This window comes from Halichoerus grypus, chromosome 6 (assembly GCF_964656455.1).
Source record: "Halichoerus grypus chromosome 6, mHalGry1.hap1.1, whole genome shotgun sequence".
Lineage (NCBI taxonomy): Eukaryota > Metazoa > Chordata > Mammalia > Carnivora > Phocidae > Halichoerus > Halichoerus grypus.
The window spans coordinates 3616218-3642794 of record NC_135717.1 but is presented as its reverse complement, the minus strand read 5'-3'; the positions used below and the strand labels follow the sequence as shown (position 1 = coordinate 3642794).

At 58.6% G+C, this 26577-nt stretch overlaps 1 protein-coding gene across 2 annotated transcripts in view; it reads right to left on the bottom strand.

The window, feature by feature from the left end:
• Window positions 1–3309: 3309 nt before the first annotated feature.
• Window positions 3310–26577, bottom strand: part of FOXK1 (forkhead box K1) — an 82850-nt gene continuing 59582 nt past the window's right edge. For both annotated transcript variants that reach the window (XM_078074260.1, XM_036116560.2), the window contains exons 2-9: window positions 19937–20122; window positions 9833–9989; window positions 9132–9278; window positions 8308–8501; window positions 5838–6004; window positions 5464–5748; window positions 4402–4626; window positions 3310–3821 (exon numbers count right to left, since the gene is read on the bottom strand). In XM_078074260.1, coding sequence (XP_077930386.1) covers window positions 3556–3821; window positions 4402–4626; window positions 5464–5748; window positions 5838–6004; window positions 8308–8501; window positions 9132–9278; window positions 9833–9989; window positions 19937–20122 — 1627 coding nt within the window. In that variant the 3' untranslated portion in view covers window positions 3310–3555. The remainder of the gene's footprint in view (window positions 3822–4401; window positions 4627–5463; window positions 5749–5837; window positions 6005–8307; window positions 8502–9131; window positions 9279–9832; window positions 9990–19936; window positions 20123–26577) is intronic.

The following is a 26577-nucleotide window of genomic DNA, read 5'->3' as shown; positions in this document are numbered from 1 at the left end:
CAGAAAACCCTCCTCATCTTCTCTACTTGGCTCGGTTCTTAAACAAAGAAAAAGAAAAGCAGCAACCCTCAAACACGAACCTGCGGGACAGTGAAGCTGACAGGCGTGGCCGTGGGCACACGGACCCCATAACCCCAGGGCTGGCCTCGTGCCACTCTGCACGGTGGACCCAGCAATGGGTCCTGCCGTCCCCGGAGCGTGGGGCAGGACTAGGGGCTGTTCCGGCACCTGCTGAACTTCACTGAGGGATGCAGGCCACGTAACCTTTAAGAATTTACAGAGGAGATGGAAAAGGGACGGTCTGATTCCCCACGGCACTGCACTGGCCGGTCTGAGGCTAGCACGCGGTACTTGGGAGGGCCTCAGCATGGAAGAAGGATGCAGACAGCTCAGGAGGTCCACCCTAGGGCGCCAGGAGCCATGCCCCCGTGGCTTTGTGTGTCCCACACCGCTCCACGCACTGGGCCCTGTGACACCACCGTGACCTCTGGGTACAACCCTCCTCCCTCCAACACGATACCAGACTATACCTGGTGCGAAAGGCACACTACTGAAAAGTAGTTACTTGTGTGACTTCCCTCCTGCGCAGAGAGGGTGTTTTCCTGTCTCTGGTGCCGGTAAACGTGGCGACCGGTCAAGCAGGACACTGAGAAGAGGAACCTGGTACCACCGGGTGCAGAGGGCCTGCGTGCCTTGGGTCACGGTGCAGGAGGAGGTGGGCCCGTCCCAAAGCCCGCACACCTTTGGCCTGGCTGCCCTCTCCACACACACTCGAGCCCCTGGGAGATCAAAGAGAAGGTCCTCGGACCCCTGAGGCCATGGTGACACCAGCACCATGCCAGAATTGACCTATTTCCACTTCTGCCGATCTTGGCTGGGGTTGGCCCGCCCTCTACAACCCATGCTTGCGGTGGGTCACAGGCAGGCCAGATTCGGAGGGCCGCAGTCCTCGGGTCACGTCTGGCCTGGTGCTCTTGCTTCCCAGCTGGTGGAGACCATCTCTTGGTCGGCTCTGAGAGCACAGACCGCTGTGCTGTAAGGTGCGTCTCCTTGAGGCGCGGGCTGCCCTGGGCCTTCGGCTACCGTCCCAGGACGTGTGCCGGCAGGGGCCAGGCCTGCTGTCTGGTCAGATGACCAGAAACCCATCCAGAAGCTCACTGTCTGTGAACCCCGAGGGGCCGTTCCCCCAAGGCCCAGCCTGAGCTGACCCCACAGGGTCTCCTCGGTCCCAGCAGGAGCGGAAAAGGCGCGAGCTCTCCACATGGCAGAATACCACCACCGACATTCTGACCCCTCTGCGCTCCCTCCTCACGGAACCACTGCCCGAATAGAGTGCGATCATCACCAAAAAGGAGCAGAAACCAAAACGTCTCAAAAGCTGGGAGAGCAAAGGGTCAGGGCCAGACTGACCCGATGAGGCAAAGGCTTGACACATGTCCGTGGGCGACCGTCCCGTGTTCTCTGTAGATGGTGCCAGCAAACCCGGGCAGCCCCCCTCGCAAGGACCCTGTAAACGATGACCATGGGGGGGGAGAAGCAGTAGGTGAGCCGGAGGCAGGCCCTGGGGTCAGACCCTCAAAGGTGAGGCCCGCGGCAAGGAGGCGAACTGCCCATGTGCGTCGTGCAATGGCCTCCGCCCGACCCGCATGCCCTCTCACGCACACACCAGACTCTGCAAAAGACAAAGTTTATAAAGCAACAGAAAATGTCGATGCGGAACAGAGCGCGACTTCTCATCACCGAGGACGGCACACCCGGCCAATTCCATCCCGACGTCACTGAAGGCAACAGGTGTGGATTTCACAAAAGAGCTTTTTTCCCACTTAAAGGTTGGTGCCATAGAGAACGACTGGTTCGGGGCTTGAGGGACGCCAGGACAGGCGTCACCCCGGGCCAGGCAGGAGGATGCTCTGCACGTGGCCCCGGCGACCGGCAAATGTGGCAGCGAGACAGCTCGTCACACCCACCCCGGCCACCGACGAGCCCTGCCGTCGGGCACGGCGCGCTCGGCACACAAGCCAATCTTGCCCGAACGGCCTCGAGATTGTGTTGCCCGGTTTCCCTCTCGTTCTGAGCCTCGTTCTGACGTGGCCCGCGAGGCCTCCTTCTCTCGGCGGCTTTCCAGGGGCCGCACGCTCTCTCGGGGCGGGAGGGGCAGGCAGCTTTGCTGGGGGGAGACTAATGCTGAGGACAGGCTACTTCCAGGAAGAGAAACTGTCCCCGCTGTGCGGGGCCTCGGGCTGCTGTGCCGGGTGGGGTCCAGTGCCGGGGCGGCCAGCCAAGTTTAAAGTCACTTTTCACAGACGCGCTTAACATTTCCTGAGAACGTTCTCCACGAGGAGCTGGAGAGCTATAATCTGGATCCCGGACTGGGCTATAAATGTGGCAGTGCGGGCTCACCTCCTGTCCAGTGACAGCTCCAGGCAGCAGGGGCGTCTGCAAGGGCAGGGGTTCCTCCCAGGGGAGCCGGTGCCACTCGTCGGGTCGAGGGCAAGACCGACGGAGTCCGCAAGAGCCGAGCGCAGGGGCGGTGCGGCCACCGCTCATGGCCCCAGAGCGGCAGACGCAGGAGACGGTGGGACGCACAGCAGGAGGTACGTGTCGGCGGAAAGCGAGTGTGACTCGGTGACAGTGGTGGTGGGAGAGGCCCACGCCAGCGCTGTGTGTCCCACGGCGTCCGGGCGCTGGGGCCTCAGGCCCGCAGAGGACGCAGGGCTCACGGATTCCCGGCTTCGGAGCCCCTGGACGAGGGCCGCCGGCTCCTCACCCAGACAACACTCTGCCCCCAAAGCCAATCCAGGCGCCGTCGATCTTTCTTGAAGTTAGCAGACAGAGCGGCAGCGGCGACTCCTCACGGATTAATGCCGGCCCGCAGCCCGGACCCACAGCCGCTGTCCACAGATGCGGACCTCACAAACACAAGCTTCCTTCTGCGTTCACCTCAGATTTAAGATTAAGCCTCAATTCGTTTCAACAAGACAAGAAGTATTTGGGGTCCAAAGCCAAACCAGAGCCCCCTCCCCCCGATTAATGCCAAGACTTTCTATGTCACTATTTTAGGGCGAAAAGCCCGCAACAGTCTGAGCTTTGACGGGTCCTGCCTCTCCGGCCTCCTCCCGCGTGGCTGACGGGCCTTACGCCCGCCGGCCCCTCCCGTGCAGGCCTCTGTCCATCCTCGGGGCCGCAGGCTGCTCTGGAAGCCTCGCCTCTGCGCGTGGCTGGGTCGGCCCGTGATCCAGCCCTCGACCACAGGCCTGGGAGAGAACGGTGTGAGGGAGAAGGAAAATAAAAACAAGCATTCCCGAATCGTACAATCAGCTGTCTGAACTTGTTTATGTGTTTTGTTTTAAACCACAGCAGGGGCAGGAGACAGAACAAGGAGGACGAGCGTGTCCGGGTGCAGGCGGGTGGAGGCCGCCCTGTCCGCTCGGCACGTGCGCAGGTCAGCGCGGAGCCTCCGCGTCACGGTCCACAGGCGGCAGGAGGCCGGCGGTCAGGGCCCGGCTCCAGAATCCCTTTTGGCGAGCATCCCACTCGGCCCACACGCAGGTGACTTCACTCCCCGGTTCCGGGTCCCTGTGGGCCGGCGGCCGCGATCACGCCGGCCTGCGCCGTCACAGTCCCACTGGGCTCCTCCACGCGTGACCTTTTGACCTCGGGCTCCCCGGTGGAAGAGGCAGAGGTGGCAGCGGTGGCCGGGGTCGCTGGGGTGGCGGCCGCTGCTGCCGGCTCCTCGGGCCCCACCTCGCACACCCGTGTGACCACCACTGGCGTGGACGAACTAGCCTGGGCCGCCAGGAGCTGCAGGGGGCTCGTGAGGGCTAGGAGTGGAGGAAAAAGAGATTTGTGTTGGGATCGGGTGAGGACCAGCGCGGACATGCTCTGAGCACGCGTGATCACTGCGTGAGGCCACGTAGGCCACAGCGGACCCTGGCTCCCAGCACGCCCGGCCCCTGGGTGCCCACCCCCCGTGTACCGGGACCTCCTCTGCTGCAGCCGTTCACATCCCTGCAGACCGCCGGGGCTCCTGCCCTCACCTCTAGCAGGTGCTTAACACGGGCCGCCTGCCCTGAACCACCCCACGCACACTGAACACCCCTGCCACCCTCCCGGCAGCCGCACCCCTGCTCCGTGCGCACCCACCCTCCTTGCCCACCTCCAACTGCTTCCCTTCCTCCCTTTCCTCCGACCTCTCGTCTGACCCAGCGGGGCATGAGCGCTGTGACGTGGGCATCTGCCTCCACGGCAGAGCTCGGGCCTCGGCCTGACCCCAGTGCCCGCGGGGCGCAGATGCTCAATAAGCCGGCCGCAGCGAGGGGACCACTGGGTTGAGTGGACACGCCACGGGCGCCACGGGCGGAACGGCGGGGCTGAGCCAAGCAGGTGTGGACAGGGCCTCACCGTAAGTGCTGCCAGCTAAACTGTTCGTGGGGACCGCGTGCTTCCCGTTCTGAGTGACGGCCCGGACGGGGAGGTGGTGCTGCCCGAGGGTCACCGGTGTGGCTGGCTGCAGGATGGTGACCGTGTGTCCGGGGACACCCGGGGCCATCTGGCTGGCCACGGTCTGGATGACGCGGCTGGCGGCGGGGATGGTGGCGAACGCGATGGTGGGCTTCTCTTCCAGGCCTGCAGGGAGAAGGCCTGTCAGAGCCCTGTCCGCCTGTTGGGGGGCCCGCCCTCTGTGCTCAGCAGGAAGTCTGTTCATGGGGGAACGGACCGCGGTTTTGAAGCATCGACTATTCTCAAAAGAAACATCCCACCAATGAAACACGTTTCAAACAAGAAAAAACGATTACTGGGGTTTTAGAAAAACATCTAAGTACCTTGAACTTTAACCAACCCAAACGTAATCGGAGAAAGAAAACATTATTTGGAATGAAAAGATCGGCACTTGGAGCCATGGTCTTCTTTCTCCAAAATGCTTCGTCATCGTGACGCTACGAATGGGCTGCCGGGGCCAGCAGATGGAGGCCCGTGAGCCCAGGAGACCGTGTGCGGCTCAAGGGCTCCCGCCGGGGCTCCCGCCGTATTGGCTGCATTTTCAGTATTGACCCCATGACCCCTTGGGCCCGAGACGCCCAATGTAGGAATCTGCGGTGACTTTTTATTTTACGTGACTTTTAAGGACTCCCGGCTGGAGGTTCCAGAGCAATCACCCTCCAGACCACAACTTCAAGCCCGTGACGCAGGGCTGTCACCTCGGGGGCCGCGCACCTGGAGGCGCCACCACCCAAGGAGGGCACGCTTTGGAGGACGATTGGTGAGGATTTAAAAGGACATGCACCCCCGGAAAGCAAGTAGCAGGGAGGAAAGGCGGCAGCCTGAGAACCATCGGCCCCCAGAGACGGCCTGTGGCCCCAGCACGTGGGCGCTGCCGCCCCGTGGCCCAGGCTGCCGGGCTCCGTCCTGGAGACCCAGCACGGCCGTGCCCCGCCCAGCCCGGTGAGCGCACGACCGCCTTACCTCTGGCCTCGCCGCCCAGGTCCAGCACGGCCGTGCCCGCCGCCTCGTGGGCGCCCCCTGCCGAGGCCTGGCTGGCGAGGATGTACCCGTTGGCGGAGCTGGCGGACGTGGTGACCACCCTGAGCATGGTGACAGGGGGAGCCTGCTGCACCACGTGGATCGCGTGGCCCGAGGGCGGCTGTGCTGTCACTAGAGACGCTGGCATGTAGGCGACAGGCTTGGCCACCAGGCTGGGCGGCCGGGGAGGCACGGCCATGATCACCGGCTGGGCGCTGACCGGAGAGCCTGCACGAGAAGGAGCGCGACCTCTAAGGCCCGCGGGCACGCGAGGCTCCGCTCTGGCACGCCGGGAGGAGGGACAAGAGCATTCTTACCAGGCGCGCTTTGGGAATACCGATACTCTGGAACAGAAGCTAGCTTTGACCCAAAGTCAGGGTCGTGTGGAATGGGTGAGCCCTCTCGAGACAGGCACTCTGGGGTCTGCAGGCCACTAGAACGAGGGGACATTAGCCCAGGGTGAGTGGGTGAAGCTGGAGCACTCCTGCGGAAGGAACAAGAGAAAGACCGTGGTAGTGAGTACACAAGGTCAAACGAAAGTGGTGTTTCGCAAAACAGACATGCCAACATCCACGCCACACGGCGCCTCATCAGCCTTTCCTGGTGCTTCTCCGTCCTCGTGAGGTGTTTCCAACACTAACATAACATTCCGCGGTGGCAACGAGCTACCCGATAAACGCAACAGCAACCGGGCGGTTAAGCCCAGTAAGTGGGAGGACGCTGCGTTATCTGTGGCTTCCCAGAGCACTTACTTCCTGAAGGGGACCAGCCGGTCCTCCATGAAAGCGTTAAAGACATAGGCTTTGGTGGGATGGGCGCGAATTTCCCACCAGGACAGGCCCACGGCCGAAGGAGCACATCGGCTTTGGGCGCCCGGCTATTTGGCTTGCACGGCTAATAGTCCAGGGAAGGCTGCTCCCTCCGTCACCGTTCGCCTAGGTTCTAAAACAGAGCACTGTGGTCCAGCTTGTGCCCTGTTGGGGCTGGCCAGCGGCCAGCTGTGCGGCGTGGGGACGCACGGTCCCGCGAACAGAATCCCAGGGTCAACGCAAACTCTCCAGGGCAGGACGCTGGGCTGCCTGCGGGCAGCAGTCTTCGCTCTGCGGTTATCATCAGCACAGTAAACGCCGTCTGCCTCTCCAGACACGGGGGTGCTGTGGGCGCCCTGGTCTCCTCGGGCACAGACCTGGCACCCTCCCCCGCCCCCCTGCCCTCGAGTCCTCCTGCTTCTCCCACCTCTCAGCTGGCTCGTCTGTCTCCCACCCAGGCCTGGAGCCCGTCTGCTCACGCCCAGGTCCCTCCCAGCCCCCAAGCCCATGACAGCCTTCCTTCTGACCTCAGGAGCCCAAATTCCTGGCAGACCCTCTTTAACTCTGCACCAAATCTACCCTGCCTCCTACCTGCCTCCCACCCAACACAAACACACCCACTGCCTCCCTCCTAAAAAATTCCAGGTTCTGCAGCCATGAGAGTCCCTCCCTCTCCTTAAGACACAGCTCACACAGCTTCCTCCTGGGCCCAAGAATTTCCTGCCTGCCACTATGCAGATTCACGAGATTGTGTCCCTCACTCCCAGAGTGACCGTGAAGACGGGCCCACCTCGTCGTCCTCCAGAGACACCCCTTATCAGGGCTCCCTGGGCAATGCTGGGCGCACAGAGCCAGCCCCGGAACTGCTCCCCTAGCCGGCCGACAGGCTGATCTAACAAGTGCAATGTCATGGCGGTCACTGTTATGGGTGGGACTGTGTCCCCAGAAGTCACCCGTGCCTCACAAGGGGACCTTGGAGTTGGTAGGATGGTCCCTAACCCAGTGACCGATGTCCTCAAAGGGGCAATCGAGACACCGACATGCTCGGGGAGAACAGCAGGGGAGATGAAGGCAGAGGTCAGGGAGCTGCCTGCACGAGCCCAGGGGTGCCGGAGAGGCCTGGGGCAGACGCCCTCACGCCTCGGAGGCGCGCACCCCGCCGCCACCGTGACCTCTGGCCGCACAAGCGTGAGACAGGCGCGGCCGGCCGCCAGGCCTGTAGGCCCCCACTGCAGCCCTAGCAAACTCAGCTACTCTAGCAACATTTCTCTCCAAGCCCTGTTCAAGCAGTGTGGTGTTCTGGAAACTGAGCTCAGCTGAAACGTTCTGAATTCCTACCTTACCAGTACGACCGTCACCTCTGTTCCAACTTCTACTTTGGCTACGGCACCGAGAACCACCGCAGACCCTGTACCAGACATTTCTGGACGTCTGAGCAGCCTTTCACGGAATCACATTTGCTACACGACGAGGTGGAAAGCACCAGGTGCCAACGGAGAGCATCTGCCCTCTCTTGCCCCATGCTTTGCCTGGACTGGTGGCCTTGGGAAGACCTCTGGGCCTGTCCACGTGCAGCTCGGCCCGATGGACCGGGCTGGCCGCGCGCGCATGGAGCGGGAGGGGCCCCGACCAGAGGGCAGACGGAGGCCACATCCCGACGTCGGCTTCATTAATGACAGCGAGCTTGAGCTCGACCAGACCTGCTCGGTCGGTCCCCCTGCCAGCTTCCACAGAACCCTGCAGGCCCCTTCCACTCCTCTCTGGTTTTAGGGTCTGTTCCCACCACTGCCTGTGTCTCGGCTTCTGAGAACGGACACGTCCGAGGCGCAGCCAGTGGTCCGCCTACTAACTTTACTGTCCTGACATCGTCTCGCTCAAAAACACAAAGGTGACGCGTTTACCGTGCCAAAGACGCTCCCGTGAATGCGGACGTGTGGGGGAGCCAGGATGCTGACCGAGGAGCAGAGCAGGGGCTTACCTGGACGACAGAGGCCCGAACGGGGTGCGGAAACAGGAGACGCCCCTCTGCCTCCGTTTTCGGAATGCCTGTTCCACGAGCTTCGCTTCTGAGGCAGGGTCTATTCGCCAAAAAGACCCCTTCCCAGGCTCCTCCTGGGAACGAGGGACTTTAATAAAGTAACGGTTCAAAGAGAGGTTGTGTCGGATTGAATTCTGTGGGCAAGAAGAGATATTCGCCAGTTAGCAAGTCAGAAAACAAACTGCATCTGAACGTTAACAGACATGAGACCAGAGGTGATGGGACAGCCCAGCGCTCGTGCTGGCGAGGGCGCTCAGGGGGTGTCAAGGTCACTGGATTCTACCAGGAAGTACAAAGGCACAGTGGTGGCTTTTCCTAACAAAATCCAGCACAGCGTTCCTTGTAGAAAAAGTGAAACAGAAAGACAAGCCACGGCCTAGGAGTATGTGGGTCAGAACTCGTACTAAGTCAACTGACCAGAGGGAAAGAGCAACCATGGGGAGAACGTCCCAGAACAAGCGTGACACGAGGTGTGATGGTCCCGGTACACGTGCATGGTCCATTTCCAACACAGCGCAGGATCGGAAGGCACGGTAAGTGTGAAAACACCGCAAGGTGTAGGAACTAACCCTCCCTTCTCTGGACGTCGGAGGGGGAGAAGGCTATTTGGACTCCCTGGGGCCAGTCGCTGAGTTCAGATGCGCCACCATCAGCGGAGACATCCCTGGACCACTCTGTTTGTCCCACAGAAAATGACCTGCCCGTTGACTCCCTTGTTCCGCGACAGTGGGCTGGGCACCCGGCTTCCCGGGCTCAGGCCTCACCTGCCAGCCTTTCTCAGCCGTCCGGTAGTAAGGGTGATGCTTGGTGATGTGGGCGTAGATCCCGCTTAGTGTTAGCTGCCTGTCCGGTGCGGACGAGATGGCCTGCACGATCAGCTGAGCGTACGAGTACGGCGGCTTCGACTCATCCTGAGGACAAAGGCAGCGCGCCATTAGCCCCGGCAGGCTTTGCAAGCCCCACCAGCCGTGCACCCCCGCTCCTGCAGAGGGCCCCAGCGATCAGGACAGAGGGCAGCGGCGTGCACACCGAACTCAGTCCCAGGGACCGCCACCCGTCTCGCCAATGTGCGTGCACTCAACGAGGGACAGCCATTCCGGCCCCAGATTTTCATCATAATTTAGTTCTGAAATTTCTCACTTCCTCTGCAAATTGACTTAAAGACAGGTATCAGAGGAGCGTGAACTAAGATACGAAAGCTGTAAGGAAAAACCCTGAAACCATCCTGTCCCCCACGCACGGGACGAGGACAGACCACGGAGGAGGTGCAGAGCGGGAAAGGGCAGTGTCCCCGGGGCCTAGGGGCGACGTCAGTGAAGGAGCAAAGTGCGCTCTCCGGCGGAGGGCCGGCGTCCGGCCCCCGAGCGCAGCCCCTCCTCACGCCGGCACCCGCAGGCCCGCCGCGCCCACCGGAGCAGCCCCGTGTGCGCCCATGCTGTGCCACGTGCGCCGTGAGGCCTGGCACCTTAGGGCTGTCGCCCCCGGACGTGTCTGTCTGCTGCTCCGAGGCGGCCTTCGCGGCAAACTCTGCGGCCAGCTGCAGGTCCGAGGTCACGTTCTGAACGAAGCGGTAGCCGGATGACCCGGCCCCACGTGGACTGGCCGGGCAGGAGTTGGGAACGCTGCGGAGAGAAAGGACACGTCCTGAGTTCATGACCCTGAAAAGGAGAACCTGACATCACAGGATGTCAGGACCTAGCTGGGCGATGCTGGGTGATGCTGGGTCACAGGGAAATCCGACCCCTTTCCTCCGTGTGTTGTCATGACGCCACATCTCGCCACCGATCAAGGACGGACCGAGTGCAACCAGAGAACAGCTCGCGTCCACGCATGGCTGGTGTGATGCGTGGTATTCTAGCAGCGGTTTCTGCTCGCGGTGGGAGCTGTGGGTCCTGAGAACCAGGTTTACACAGCAGCCACCCAGTGGGCCCCGCTCCCCACCGCACACAGCCTGGGCCCAAAGGGCACCACCCGCAAGGCAGGCGGGGCTGAGCGTGCTCACTGTCCACACGAGGGCGCCGTGGGCCAAGGCTGGGAAGACAGGACCTGAGAGAGGGCTCGAGGACCTCTGGGACGGGCCCTCGGCTTCGGCCTCTGCGGCCCACACTGGCTGTCTCTCTCCGGGGCTGCCTTGCCAATCGGAGGTGGGGAACTGCGGCCAAATATACAGGCCGGACACACCCATGGCTCAAGCGGGTCCTGAGCACACACTGGCCGGTGCCGGGGTGCAGGGTCCCTGGCCCGCTTCCTGCTGGAGCTCACTTGGCCCAGCTCAGGGCGACACGCGCGGTACAGCGCCTGCTATTACCAAGATGGACTTTGGTCATCAAATGACAATGAAATTCTGATTCTGAAAACTAATTCTATTACAAAATATTCAGAGGAAACCAATGCAAACACTAGAGGTAACAAGCCCAGTAAAAGGTGCCCCTGCTGGGAGCTGACCGGAGCCGCGATGGCCAGCCTCACGCGGACCACAGGCGCCCCTCCCCCCACCGACCCCGGCCCGCGGAGCAGGGACAAGGCCACTCGCCCTGCCTCCCTAAAGTCACAGAGGACCCAGGCCTCTGCCCTCAGGAGAGCTCCCCAAGGCCAGCACCCCACCAGGAACCATCCAGAAGGCCCCAGGTTTCCGAACACGCCCCACGTGCTCTTGCATCCTCCCCTCTGTCCCCCTATGGAGCCACCCGGGTACCCGGGATTTCAAGGGCTCCACTGGATTCCCCAGATATGGCAGAGACAGGTGTGAACAGAACCTGTGATCAACAATATAAACAGGCTTGGTAAAGGCAGGAAACAGTAATAAAAACAGCTTTTTCTTAACTTCATTTGGAACCAAATATATAAAACCCAAGCTTATAATGTTAGGGCGGGACTGGTAGAACATTCACACACTCGGAAACAGGCTTCTCACATGCAGCCATTTGGGAACCAAACGCCACCGCACGCGGCCTGAAGCTGTGATTCAAAGGTCACGCGGCCCCAAAGTGAGGAGCGTGTCCTGAAGATTCTCTGCACTGTGTTCTGCCCGACGGTGCGGAAGCGCAGGACGCCCCGGTGCATCGCGGCCCTGTCAGCCCCGCTCGGTTCCCACACACCCAACACCCGCTGCGGACGTGAGCACAGTACAGCACGTCACACCACAAGGGACGAGAACCGTCACTCCCGGAGACAGAGTCACACCCAACCAGGGGGCAGGTGGCTTCCTGACCTTGCCTGACACTGACCAGGCGCCCTTAACAGTGGCAAGGACACATGCGCCCTCTGGGCTTAGACACACGGGGCCGTTCTGCCTGCCACGGTCACTATTGTGCAGGAGAGTGCAGAAAATTTACCTCTCTCAGAGGCAAAACCCAGAGAAAACGCTGCCATTCACCAAAGAATGATTTCGAACGGGGAGCGCGCGCGGGGGCCACTGGGTGGCTCGTGCCGGCAAGTGCTCGCGGGGAAGCTCGGTGGGGACGGAGCGCAGCTGGTCACCGGCCGGGACCCCAGAGCTGCCCAGCAGGCCCACCCAGGAGAACGTGTGTTTGTGCGCACAGCCCTTCTGGCCTCAGAGCAGCGAGCTTCCCCAGGAGCCCCACTCCGCTGTCCCTGCAGGCCGGTCTGTGCTCGGAGGGCTGTTCCTGGCACCCGGCCGCCCCGATGTCGCACCGCCATCTGAAGAGAAGGACGAAAGGAGATGCCACGTGAGCTCAGTCCAAGATGGGCCTCAGGGGCAGGTGTGAGATGGGGGTCCGGGGGCCCTGGGGCTCAGCAAGGCTCCCACCCTGGGGAAACCCCCCAAGACACTCAGCCGCCCATACCAGAGCCGTACCCTACCCGACTGGAAATCTCCCTCACTGCTTGCAAAAGCTGGAAAAAAACTTTTTAGCTTTTGGAGTAGACGCCACGCCCAACGTGGGGCTTGAACTCACGACCCCGAGGTTAAGAGCTGCACACTCTCCTGACTGAACCAGCCAGGCTTAGGCACAGAACTGCTCCCTTTGTGTCCCCCCACCCCCCGCCCAGGTGTGTGGGAAGCCTGCATCTGGGCAACAGGGAAGCAGCAGGGGCCGAGGAGCCGCCCCCTACAGACGTCGCACTAAATAAATGCCTCCTCTCCCTGATTCAAGATTCTAGGTGGAAATGCAGTGGAATGTGCACTTTAGACCATCCGTCGCTGATCCCCCCTTTTGTGGGAATACAGCTCCTAAGTCACATTTCTGTTTCAGGCGAGAGAAGCTTACGGTCTGGGGGGCGGCGGTCACAGGCTGTCGCAGCGGGGCAAACCCAAGCTGGCTCTGTGACCGCCCAGGCCCAGGACGGGACCTCTGCGACCATGCAAATCATGCCTGGCGATGACTCTGTGTCCTCTGTTCACAGATACTGGAAAAGAACGAACAGCCTGGTGGGAAAAGGTATCTTCAGGTCTCACTATGACGGTAAGAATTCACACTGAGAAAAACCAATGGGACAGAAGGCTGGCCAACCACGTCCGTCCCTGGAGCCCGCAGTGAGCATTTTCCGTGGCACCCGTTGCCACCCCTCCAGGATGCCCCCAAGCTCCGCCAGGCCTCCACCCCCACTCACATGCCTGCCCAGCCTGGTCTGCCCTGGGGCTGTGAGCACTTTCCTCCCATGCCAGCCTCCTGGGATTCGGACCGCACGGCCCTGAGATCAGAGTGGGCACCTGGGAGCACCCAGGTGTGGGGGTGGGGGGGGGAGGGAGCTGGAAGAAGAGGCCGGGCTGAAGTCTGTAAGGCATGGTCAGGTCCTCTCCCCTCCCTGGACCGCCCCAGGGTCTCATCCAGAGAACCTGGACCCTGCGCCCCAAACAGTGGGCCCAGGAAGGTTCTGGGAGTGTCTATGCTCTACCGCCCCCCCACCCCCAGGAGGGGCCACTTGGAACCCCTCCCTGGGCCCCGGCCCCACACCACCACCTCAGAGATCATCCAGATGGTTTTCTGGAAGCTCAGTCTTTTTTGTGGAATGTTACTGAGATTTTAATTAGATTATTAATTTTCAGTCAAAAAACTCCTCAATGGGATGGCAGCTGAGCCGAAAGGCTTTTCAGGCAGAAGATCATACTTTTGATGAATACATAGAGGTAAGTGGTAATTCTGTTTTTCATTCATGCCTTTTGAACTCTTCTGAAAACTAGGATCTTTTTATTCTACAAAATAAGTGCTTCGATTGAAGTATCATTTCTTATTGAAACACCATTTCAGTGAATTTACAGCCTTGCCTCCTAATCTCCCCAGCTTTGCCGAGGGCACTGTCCTCACAGGGGGGGGGGGGTGTGAAACAGCAAAACGGAGCGTGGCCTTGACCCCAGAAGGGCACAGACCGCGTTGATTAGCTGGTGAGAAGGCCGCTAAGGCACTTATGGAGGACGGGGAAACGTTCTTCGAATTTTAAAAAGAGGAGAAAGAGAAGTTCAGTGAAGGGTGGGAGGACAGCCCCCCCAGAGCCCCCCAGAGCCCACGGGAAGCGGCGAGGGGAAAGAGCAGGAGGGGAAGCTCCCTGGACACAGTAAGGTCAGCTCCTAGCGCTGCAGACATGCTGGTGGAGGTGGGGACGCAGGGACACCGCGTGCTCTGAGGACAAACGTCCGGTCCAAGAGGGTCAGGAGCCGGGGGGGGGCACCACACTCTCTAACGGCAACACTCAAAGCTAGAAAGTGATTTTAAGTTATGAGGGAAAAATGTGTCCCCCCGAGAATTCTCCACTAGTGAAACCTTTCATCTAGTGTGAATGGAGAAAAACAATGATTTTCAGGCCTGGAAGATTTCTCGTGATTTTCATTCACCTGTCCTGTACCCATTTCCAGGAAGCAACTGGAGAATGTTCCCCAATAAAACCGAGGAGCAGATCGGGGAAAGGGAAAGACTGGGCAGAGGGAGCTCCCGGACTGCCCGGGGGTCCGACTGCAGGGTCAGAGGTGCCCCAGGCTGGGTCCAGGCCGAGGGAGACCGGGCTCCCGAGGAAGGCCTTCCCAGCAGGTCCGCAGGACAGATGTTCGTGGGGGCGGCGGGGGGATGTGCGGGTCGGGTCACGGGGACAGGGGACCGAACCAAACGCAGTGAACAGGCCCTCAGTCCCTCCCCCGCCCGGGGCAGGAGCGGCCAGAGCACGAGTGAGGAACAGCGGGTGCTGCAGGAAGCACGGGCACGCTGAGAAAACGCCAGCGCTCACGGGCCCAACGGTCCTGAGGTCCCGGGGTGGGAAGACAAAACCCCGACCTCCCACCGGGGACGTCACTACGAGGCACACCGAGGAGCCGAGAGGCGCGCAGCGGGCCGGCCGAGGTGAGCCAACACCAGCGTAGCCCGGAGGTGGGCGGGGACCGTCCCCGCGGTGCCGCCTCGGGGCACGTTTAGGTTCTTCTACCACGTGCACGGATCCCTTTGATAAAAACCACCTGTTTAAAAGTTTCAGTGGCATGCACGAGGCTGGCGCCACTGTCGTGGCACGGAGCACGGACCTGCGGGCGGCATACGGTCTCCGGGCGTCGGTGTCCCATCTGGGAACGGGCCACAGCACCACCCGGCAGGTGCCGGCAGACGCCCGGCGCGAGCACCAGTAACGGCTCCTAGCCTCATCACTGCCCTAAAATCCCGGGGCTCGTGACTCTCAAAGAGCATATTTTCAACAAAATAACCAAATCTGAGAATTGCGTTGCCTCCGTGTAAGATGTGCAGACGTTTGGGAAGGGCCACCCCTGAGGGCAGGACACTGGACACGGCCCGTGGGCCCCCTAGTGGGAAGCTCGGGAAGCCAATTCCAGCCCCTGCAGAGCGGTGACTCGGAAAGGCGCCCAAAACCCAGCAGGAAAGGAGAAAAAGACCGCGGGAGGACACTGGACTCTACGGGGCCTTCCTGCAGAGGAGGGACCCACAGCAGCCCCCGTGAGAGAAGCCGTCGGGAACGTGTAGAGGAGACGCATCTCATGACCTGTCCTGGGAGCAGCAGGGTGGGGGAGCTTCATTTTCCGAAATGTTTGAGTTCTGTATAATGCATACACAGTATTTCTGTAATCTGGAAAAAAAAAAAATACGAGAACAGGGAAAGAAAATCCATAGAGGCCAGTTTCTGAGACTGCTCTTAAGGAATGCTTAAGATAAATGCGATGCTGTGAAATCCTGGGAAGCTATTTCAAAAGCCTAACTCGTTTCTGAAACGCACTCTGCCCTGTGCCCAGCAGTCAGCAAACTGGCCCGAGCTGCTCCTCAGCCCGGACCTCACCAGGCACACACACCCCGAGGGGCGGCCTGCCCGGTGCAGACCTTGGGGGAATGCCCCCCTCAGCCCCTGCCCTCCAGGTTCTTCCTGCTTCCCAGAGTGTGAGGCCTGGGAAGGGCCCTCCGCTGCCGGGTCATGTGCCCACGCGGGCGCAGCAGCGCACACAGGCCGGGCATCACCCAGAAGGACGGCCAACAACACACGGAGCAGGAACCAAAGGGCCCCCGTGAGATGTGCCCAAGAACAGGGAAAGGGCCACCCCAGTGAAGATAAGAACTTTCTCTTAACATTTTAGAGCCAAAATACATCCTGGCACGGATTTCGGCAGAAGGGAAAATACAAAGAAGGTGGAGGGCCCACCTTTCTGTGTGGATGAACCGATTTTTATTTCTCGGAGCTTTCGGCAGGGAAAGGGACTGGGTGGGGGTGTGAAGTCCACAGGAGAGGTGTTGGAAAGGAAAGTGGCCCCAGGTGAGCCACAGACGATGGGGCTCCTGGACCAACGGATCAGCAGGCGAGGGCCCCTGCTGGCATTACGGGAAGCATCTGGAGGCCGGGCTGGGAGCTGTGACGCAGGAAACGTCACCCCAAGGAAGGGCCCCAGTCGGCTGAAAAAACGGAAGCACTTCTCCCGGACGGACCGGACCGGAGGAGAGGGCAGCCGAGCTCCAACCACCGATGGGGGGGAAATGCGCCTGAAGACCACAGTCAAGGGCGGTTTCAGTTTGAAGTCAGCGGCTTACACTTTGCCAGATTTCACAACACAAATTACTCTGGTTTTTGGGCTCTACCTTGAAAAAAATCAAGGAGAGGAAAGGCTTCTTAAAGAAACAGCTTGTAAAGTCTGGCTCTTGGGAAAGACCAGCTCCCCTCCTTCCTCTGGCTTCATGTCAGCTCTGTCCCTAAAACTCCTAGCTCCAAGAGCTCTTTATAGACTGGTCTCTCATTTTGTAAAACCCAGAAAATGGTGAACTGATTTCTTCTTCCTAAAAACACTTCTTTGCAAAACGAAAAAAAAAAAAGTCAATAAAATGCTGCTGAAGACAGCAGAATTTATTTCAAAGAGCATTCATTCATTTTCTGGGTGGAGTACATCAACGCAAAAAAAAAAACAAAACACAAACAAACGCCCAAAACAAAACAAACCCACCCACAGGCGCGTCACGCCCCCTGGCCGGCAGGGGGAGCAGGAAAAGGCCAAACAGAAGGGAGGGCGGGCGGGGTCGGAGTGCGGGGTGTGGCTGTTTATTCTCGAGAATGTTCCTCCCGGGACCGCCGATCGGAAAACCCTGCAGGGGACAGGGGCTCAGGCCAGGGTGCTGGAGGAACCGGGTCCGGGCAGGAAAGCGGCCCAGACCACGGCCCCCAGGTGGCCCGGGTGAGCTGGCCAATGGCGAGAGCGGGATGCAGGCACACCAAACTAGGAGAAGAGGCGCCCTTCCCTCCCCCCTCCCGCTGTGTCGTCAGAGGGACGGGCGACAGCTGTGCAGGCAGGCCGCTGGGCGCCAGGCCCTCCCCCCACCCCCCGCCCTGCGGAGCCGAGCCCTCAGCCCTGCTCCCCTCCTCGGTCGCTGTGGGGGTGGGGAGGTCGGGGGGCGTCCCAGGGCGGAGAGGAGGGGTGGTGGGTGTTTGTAAACACGAGGCTCCACCCTGCAACAGCCCAGAAGTTGAACAGGATCTTGGCAAGCGAAACCACAAGGGCCTCTGAGGTTTCTAAATTGGATTCCACTGCACTAAGATAAGCGGATGTAAACAGAAGTCCCTTCTCTGATACTTCAAGGCCAAAAAGGGAGAGAGGGCCAGTCCCACAGTGGCTACTTTCTCCCCACATCTTCCGCCAGATGAAAAGGAGAAGCGGGAGGGGGGAGGCGGGACACAGCGCCCCCACCCGCCCGGCCCGGGCACTGGCCCCTCACACGCACCCGAGCTCAGCACAGCTCCAGCCGCACCTGCCGAGCTCCTACCTGCGCTCGGTCCACACCTCCCTGAACTGCTTCCAGCTCCGGCCTCCCGTCCAACACAAAAGCAACGTCAGGACGCAGAGCCTGGCTTGAATATCTTAACCGGCTGGCTACTGTTTTGATTTGGAATATTCCTGGGAAATATATTTATTTTCTGAAGCCCTCCAGGTACAAACCAATACATTTTTCTTTCTTAGTGTCTATCTGGCTGGATCATAACCCGATTATTAACAATGCCACACTGACGGCCTGCCCGGGGTTTGCTGGGTGCCGAGGGCCCTCCACGGCCACCCCCACGCCGCCCAGGACCGGCCCCCAGCGGCCAGCGGCCTGGGCGTGGGACACCGCTGGTCCGTGTGCCCGCGGCCGGTTTAGGCTGCTCCGGGTGAAGGTGTCAGGACAGGCAGGTTTTGTATCAGCTTCACTGAGATAAGTCCCCCATTTAGAGTACAACTGAGGGGTTTCCGGGGTACTCACAGAGTCAGCAACCATCACCACTGTCTGAGTCCAAAGCGTTTCCACTGTCACCCCAGAAACAAAGGCCATAAAGCTGGGGGCACGCCTTCCGACCCCCAGCCCCGACAGCTGCCCGCCTGCTGCCTTTCCCGAGACCCCCTGTTCCAGGCGTTTCCTATCAACGGCATCGTACCGGGATGCGGTCCCTCACGCTCGGCTGCCTTCACTCCGCATCACGTTTCCACGGGGCAGCCACGCTCTGCCAGGTGTCAGCACCGCATCCCTTTTTATGGCCACGTAACATTCCACTGTGAACAGTCCACATCTGATCTAGCCGCTCACCAGCTGACAGACACCGAGTCGCTCCTGCTTCGCGGCTCTTAGGAATAGTGATGCCCTGAGCCCTCGTGCACGAGTTCTTGCCTGGACCTCCCGCTCCGGTGAGCCGCTGGGTCGCGGGCGGCCCGTGAGCCGTGTGAGGAAGAGGCAGAGCGTCGTCCACAGGGCCCAGCTCATCTCCCCTCGTATGACTATTTATCCGTGGATAAATTACAGATAAGTACGTGCAGGAACATTTTCACAGTGTGAGCATAAAGCTCGTGCCCTAGATTAAGGTCCAGCTAGCCGTCTGAAATAACAATGAGATCACACGCCCAATCTGGGGCTTTAGAGCAGAGCCATTCTAGAAACCTGAAGGGGGCGGAAGGAGTACCTGAGACGCCGCACGCACCGCGCTGAGCACAGCACCGCACACACGTGTGGCTTTCAGAGAGCTGCCGCTCCTCCCCGTCACCCAGAGCCGGGACATCTGCGTTCTGGCCTTACGACAAGGAAAACAAGGCCCAGCGAGGCCCCTGGCTCTCCCACTAACTGGTTACACGGCCAGAACCAGAACTGGGGGCCAGCCTTGAGTTCTAGGCCACGCCATGATCAACGCTGTGCCTACCACTCTCTCCGTGAGAGAGAGACACGCCTCTTCCCTGGTTCTGCAGGACGCGGGCTCCAAGCCAGCTCAAAGCAAACTGTTCCCAACGTGTCCGCAACACGTCCCAGCAGGAAGACAGCAGTGAGGCACGACTGTCACAGACCGAGTGACACACGGTCCTAGAACATGAGGAGAACACGAGGACCACCAGAGCGTGGCCGCTTGGCGAGGGAAGGCACGGCGTCTGACCAGAAGGCTGTGGGGACAGCACAGCTCCCGCCCGAGAAGCATCGGTTTTCCAAGTGTGGCTCAGAGGCACCCCGAGGACTGACCCCTGCAGGAGGTATGTGGGGGCAAAACCAGACTCAGACACGACCTGCCTTTTTTTCCAGGTCTGACACTTGCACTGATGACGCACCAGCCACGGGGGAAGCTGCCAGTGCCGTGGCCCGAGCCGTGGCACCAGCAGAGGGAGAGGGCGGGACACGGAGTCGAGAGCCAGCTAGTCCCTCTCTATGGGGATCTCCCCGAAACCTTCCCCTAAGGTTTCTCTGTACACCACACCAAGGATGGGAACGTTTGAGAACTCTCTCTCCTTCAGACTCTAGATCAAGTCCTAAAACTTCATAAAGTTTAGAAAAACAAAGTTCAAATCCTGGCATGCACAGATTACTTTAAAATATTGTCAGTGCCTTTAAAGCAATCATACCTGTGCTTCTTTTAAAGAAAGCCCCTAAGACACAGAACTGCAAACTGGGAAAGTGATTAATGCTCTAGGGACTCTTCACTCTATGAGAGAATTCTCCAGAGATGTTCTTTAAGTTGTCAGGTCCCTTGATGCACTTAAAATAGTTTCAAAATCTCCATCCCCCTGCAATTTTCCAGAGACCTACTGAGTCACCTGTGTCCTCGTCCTGCTTCTCACACAGACGGCCAGAGCAGGGGGGACCCTGGTGCTGTGTGGGGGGGGGGGCGTGTGGCCAGGCCGGAGTCGGCCACTCACCTGATGGTGCCGGTTGGGGACGGGACGGGGCTGACCAAGCTGCGGAGATCCGGCTCCGGAATGTGAATCTTCAGAGGGGAGATCTGCGGGTAGAGGGGCCGGAGGGGAGACGCCGGGGCCTCTTCCTGACGGTACAGCGATGTGAACTGGATCTTTATGGCCGTGCTGGGGAATCGAAAAGTGCACCTGCAACAAGAGGGAGAGCTCACGTTAGTGTGGGAAAGACGGGGACAAGGCCGCGAGACGGCAGTGGAACGTCCTGGTTCACCATGACGGTGGGGTTCGCCTTACGTTACAGAACCCTGGCATCACTCTGCGATTCACAGAGAGAACCAAAAATCTGATCTGGGACACTTGCTGACACCAATACGGGTTTTCCTCTTCCCCACACGTGTGAAGACAGAGGTATGAACCCACGCGGGTCCCCAGCAGAGGCTCAGACACACCGCCACCTCCCGTCCACCAGGACGGCTGCACGGGTACCCGAGCGGGGTTCACCAGCTCGCAGAGAACGCTCGTCGGAGGCTGAGATACCATGATCACCGCTCAGCAGCGAGCGTAAAGACAACTGCGCAGCGAGAAGCCATTGAGCGGGACCGCCAGGCCGGCGGGTGCCTCGCAGAGGGACGGCACCACGACTGGCCGCACAGTCAGCTCCGGGCCTCGGTTTCCCTGCCGGCAGGTGACCACGTGCAAACCCGGCCCCACACACCCGAGTCACCCTGCACCTGGGTGCGCCACGTGAAACCAAGGTCGCCCACCTCTAAGGAATGTCTATGCACAAAATCTGGACGTTATGTATCCAGCACACCTCATCTCTAGACCACAAGTCATCAACAAGTTGCTAACTGCAACTTTAGTTACAAACAAGAATGCAAACCCAAATGAGAGCAGAGACAAGGGACAGTCTCACCTCTAGCAACTGCTTAAAAAGGCCCTTTTTTAAAACAAGAGAGTGTCGTGGGGGGGGGGGCGGGGGCGGGCTGGAGATGACAGCACTCCTAACAGTTCCGGAAAGGTGTTCAGAGCACACTGGGTGTTTCACAACTCGAGAAGTGTGCACCGCACGAAGCCTCAGCCAGCAGGCTGCTGGTCCCCTCTGGCCCGTGTTAATTCAGCAGTGCTGTTTACACAGCAGGGACCCCTCCAAACTCCCAGGGACACAGCATTTGAATTCCCTTTTTCTCTTAATCAAATCGTTTTTAAAAAACCAGATTCAAGAGTAGGTCAAAATAGGTTCTGGGCCCACGAGAGGCAGTGCATGTGAGCGGACAGGGAAGACCCCTTCTCATGAAATGACTCAGCAGCATACGCGGGCGTCTGCTCCAATAGCCAGGCTGCCTGCACCTCCCAGAGGAAGTCAGCAACTAAACCGGCCTGACTGGCCAGTACTGATTCTTCCAGAGATACCTGAGCACGGGACCCACCGTATCTACAAAGGCGGGGAGCAAAGTACCAGGCCGCTGTCCGACCCACAGACACCACCAGCTTTCTATTTCCAAACCTAAAATCAGAACAAAGGATTCTGGGAGATGCAGTCTAAACACCAGCATGTTAGGGCGGGTGGGACATCTGTCATGTCGTGTCCACATCACCCTCCCCCCCACCCCGGGTTCTGTGTAAGGCCACCTGCGGCCATTTAAAGACATTCTGCAATTTTCCTCTCGTAAGCCACAGTTAAAAAACGTCTGACGTTGCTTCCACTTTCCTTAGTTTTCCCACAGCCCAACAGAAATCTCCTTCATTAGTATTTTGGCTAGAAAGTTACATCACACATTTTCCTACAATGCTGAGGTCTCCGGTCCCTGCAGAGCCAACATCCGCCCCAGCTCATGCCCGAGGATGGCTGCCGTCCCCGAACTAGAGAAGGAAGGAAAGGGTTCGGAACCAGGAATCTGGCCGAGGGCTCCACGCACACGCGTGCACATGCACACGCACACGCAAACCTGTGCGTGCACAGGCACACAGCCCTGTTCCACAGTGTTACATACAGAAGCACGAACGATGAATATTTAAAGGCAGTGTCTCTGTCCTTCACCATCTGTCTCTTCCTTCGGCAGCTGCAGATCGACACGAGAAGCTACACTCCACTACCTGCCGAAAGGGCGCACGGCCGGAGTTGTGCCGTCCGCACTGTGGAAGCCCTCACGCGAGCACGCGATCACAGCATCCTACAATCATCGGGCAACCAGAAAGAGGGTGTGGCTTCTGGCCTATGACAGAGGTCACAAGGCAGAGCAGAATGTCAAAAAACAGGGTTCTGGGTGAAGACAAGAGTTGGCACAGGATCCTTGGAATGGGGATGGGGAAGCCAGGCTCCAGGCAGCCCGGCTGGCCCAGGGCTGCATCACTCCCAGACCGCGGGGCGATTCTCGGGAGGAGAACGAGGCGCCCAGGGAGGGCTTCTGGGTTCCCCGCGAAGGCGAGGTGTTGGGGTGGGAACTGAGATGCAGGGAAACAGCGTGTAGGAAGAAGGGGGGCTGAGAACTGCTAGTGAGTTTAGTGCCCCGGCCTCCGCAGTTCTGTTCCTAGCTAACAGAAGGACAGGCTCTGAACACAAGAGATGACCTCCTAGGCACCTTCCAGTTCCAAAAACAAAGATTCCAGGTAATAACGTGCATGCACATGGAGTTTTTAGTAAAACAAAACACAACATTTTGTAGGTCAGGGATTTGGGTTAGCAAATTAGTAGCAAAATCGAACACCATCTATAACTGATTCAAAGAGGGCAATTTCCCGCTGTAAGAGTCATTTCCAATTAAGGTTTAACAATAAACATTTTCATATTATTTACTGTAACAGCTATTTCAAAAGCAGCTCCTGACTCACTCTTCCAGAAATTATCCCGAGGCAAACTGTCTCCTACCTAGGAGGAGAAACACCAGGAAGCTACTTAATTTTAAACAGACATCTCCCTAGGGCGCTCCCGGGTTCACCAATTACTTCTCTCCCTATAATATTTTCATTCCGGTTTAGGGCCCTGGTTGGTGTTTTAATGAGCATGTTTTGCAATTAAAGCTATTGTCCTGGAGGTGTTTCACATTCGACCTGACCCCAACCGCACACTTCGCGCCTGCCTTCAGCACCGGGGATCCCGGCTGCAGGTGAGCGTGCGTGTGCGCTAGCCCTCCCCACTCCAGTCCGGAGCACAGCTCTGACAGGCAAGCGCCCACCCTGGGACAGCCCTTCCTTTTTTTTTTTTTTTAAAGATTTTATTTCTTTATCTGCCAGAGAGAGAGAGAGAGAGAGAACACAAGCAGGGGGAGCGGCAGGCAGAGGGAGAAGCAGGCTTCCCGCTAAGCAAGGAGCCTGATGCGGGACTTGATTCCAGGACCCTGGGATCATGACCTGAGCCGAAGGCAGATGCTTAACCGACTGAGCCCCCCAGGCGCCCTGGGACAGATGCCTCTGCAGAATCCTTGCCCTCATGTACAGAGATGGAGTAGCTGGGTGGGGGTGGGGGTGCGGGGGGCTGACTTTCAGAGGTGACACAGACGTTCTAAATCCACTGTGGTGGGTGCCGCACAACTGTGAACGGACGAAAAACTTAACTGGAAAATTTAAGTGGGTTAGTTGTGAGCTCCATGAATTACATGTCATTCAAACTCCTCTGAAAAAATTTTCGTGCCCTACAGCCCCCATGCTCAAGGTCTGCCCCTGGCTTGCACAGCTCCCCGGGCCACGTGGAAGCCAAAGGCTCCTAGAAATCGGGCCAAATTTCGGATGCCCTGGTTCCACATGAAGCTGCCCTCTTCAGCAGCAGGTCAAAGATCATGGCACAGAAGGCTGGTTCTGGCCCTGCCCAGGCACGAAGGAGCCTAAGGGATTCAGGGGCGACTGGGGTGGTCGCTTACTTTCACTTCCACCTGGTCCTTAAGGTGGAATCCCACCACCTGCCCTACTAGCCAGGACGTTGTTAGAGACAAAAAGAGCTCATTTAATCCTTACTGATGTAAATACAAGTACAATGATCTTCATTTTAGACATAAGAAATAGGCACAGAAAGAACTCCATGTGAAAGTTTCCAGAAAAATTAAAAAAAAAAATTAAGGCCATAGAGCATTCACCTCCAGAGCTATCACGGCCCCCAGGCCACCCCTTCTCTTGCCCCATTGCATCCCAGCAGCTCGGATGAGCCTGGGCATCCACACCATGACCAGGGACTGACATTCCGCACTGACAATGGATGCCTGAAATTCTGCATACCAACCACGACACCCCAACCTTCCCAACAGCCCCCAGCAGATGACAGCCCAGGACGAAGGCTGCAGATGGGCATTTGTGCACCCCCCGCCCCCCGGTGAAGCCCACCGGACAAGGAACCAGCCAGCCGACCATCCCGGTAGGTACAACAGCGGTCCACGTGAGCACCTAGCTCTTACATGTGGACAGAAAGCCAGGAAAGAACATACATTTAGGGAGCATCTCCTACAGGAAGACAGGGACCAAACAAACAATTTGGGGGGCGGACTCAGAGAAAGATGATCCGGAGCAGAAGAGAAGGCAGACCACTTGTTTCCCAAGGTAAGGCATCTGCTGCCTACGGACTGAGGGCCCCAAAAGGCACCTCAAGGGAAAAACAAGAAACCTGGACAATGAGATGTACAAAGAAAAGAAAACTCGAGGGGCGCCTGGGTGGCTCAGTCGTTAAGCGTCTGCCTTCGGCTCAGGTCATGATCCTGGGGTCCTGGGATCGAGCCCCGCATCGGGCTCCCTGCTCTGCGGGAAGCCTGCTTCTCCCTCTCCCACTCCTCCTGCTTGTGTTCCCTCTCTCACTGTGTCTCTCTCTGTCAAATAAATAAATAAAATCTTTAAAAAAAAAAAAAGAAAAGAAAAGAAAAGAAAACCCGAGAAGGAAGGCTGGATGAAACTGGAAAACGTCTTCCGAAAAGACAAAACTTTGGTGGCTCCGGCCAAGAGGTTCACATCTGAACAAGAGTTCTGTGGAGGAGCCCTTCTCAGGAAGCTACAGGGAAGGCGGCACGGGACCCAACGACCAGACCTGTGGCCTTCGTACCAACGGCACCCCACTTTCTGACCATCAGAGAACCCGGTGTTTGCTACAAGTCGGCTGGAGTGGTCCCAGGTGCTGCTCCACTGGTTAGGAGGTGAGGATATGAACGTTATAGGCTGGAATCCGTTCACCCTCCCTCACGGCATGTGACAGCAGGCCCGGCGTGGACAGAGCCTGCCACTGGGACCAGATGTGCGGGGACGCCTGCGTGGCTTTTAGTGGCCTGACGCAACGGGCTGCAGAAGGAGGTGCCATGTCTTTCTCAAGCGGCTGCCATCTGGCTAGAGGATGGGAACCAGCCTGGCAAGCCTATGGCTTCGGGTGGCCTCAAAGAAGCCCCCACTCAAGTGAGACCGGCAGAGAGGGCCCGCACCTGGCAACAGTAAATTAAAGACCAGTTTTCAAGAATGACACCTACTGCCAGAGATCCCTGCCATGGTTCCTGCAGAAGGTGGGACGGGCCGCTAGGAAGCACATCATCTCTAGGACCCACTTCAGACGAGGCCAGGGAGGCTGGTTGGCAGGGATCCTTCCAGAATGCACACACAGGGACTGGCCCTGTGGGGACCAGTGAGCGTCCTTCCTGCTCTTCTCTTTGCCAACTGACAGTTGGGATCACCTTCCCCTGCCTTCTACTTGGCTCAGCATTTCACAGAGGGACCACCTGGAATGCCCTGATGAGGGACGTGCTCGTCACCAGAAATCCTGCATTTTATGGGGCGCAATCACTGAGTGGGACTTGGGCTGCCTCCTTTGATGATGGGGAGGAGTGTTTTTATTTTGGAAGAAGGGACACAAATATGTGGGTGGCCAAAAGGCAGACTGTGACAGGCAGCTAGTTCCCTGAACACACATCCTCTCTTGCTCCTACAGTGATCTAGTTTCAGGGGGACACACAGCCGTCCATCTAAAGACAACGCTTCTCTGCCTCTCCTGCACGAAGGGGCTGTGCTGGTCAATGGGATGCCAACAGTCACGCCCTCAGGAGGAACAGAGCGTCTTCTTCACATCTTCCCCTTTGTAATGGCCAGGATGCGGGTGTGATGGCAGGAGCTGCAGCAGCCACAGTGGGCCATAAAATGGGACATGGGTAACACAACGATGTAATAGAAAAGAGCTGGGAACTGCTGTATCAGCTTACGTTAAAGACTATGACATCCAGAAAAAAATCAACTTCACCCTTGTTTCTTTGACCTTGGTTACCAAAACCAAAACTTTAACCCCACTGTAAACAGCTAAAGAGCTCCCTATGGGGAAGAACCACTGAACAAACTACGGTGTGTATTCAGGGGTGAACATTCTGCGGCATTTAGAAAGATACTTCTCATCACCGTGCAGCTTTGGGCAAATCTCTTCATGCATCGGCCTGCTTTCCTCATCAAGGAGCACTGGGTAACTACAGAGCATACTTCACAGGGTCCTTCGGAGTATTAAACAGAGCAGTTTAAACAGCACACACAGCATCCAGGCATACCACATGCTCACGAAGCACTGCCCCACAGAGGAGCGTGATGGTGATAAATGCAGAGACCAAATGGCTTGGAGTCATGGCGAAAGGTGTGGGATCTGAAACTAGACAGGCCTGGTTTGAGAATGGGCTGTGGGGATGGTGTGAGGGGGGGACCTG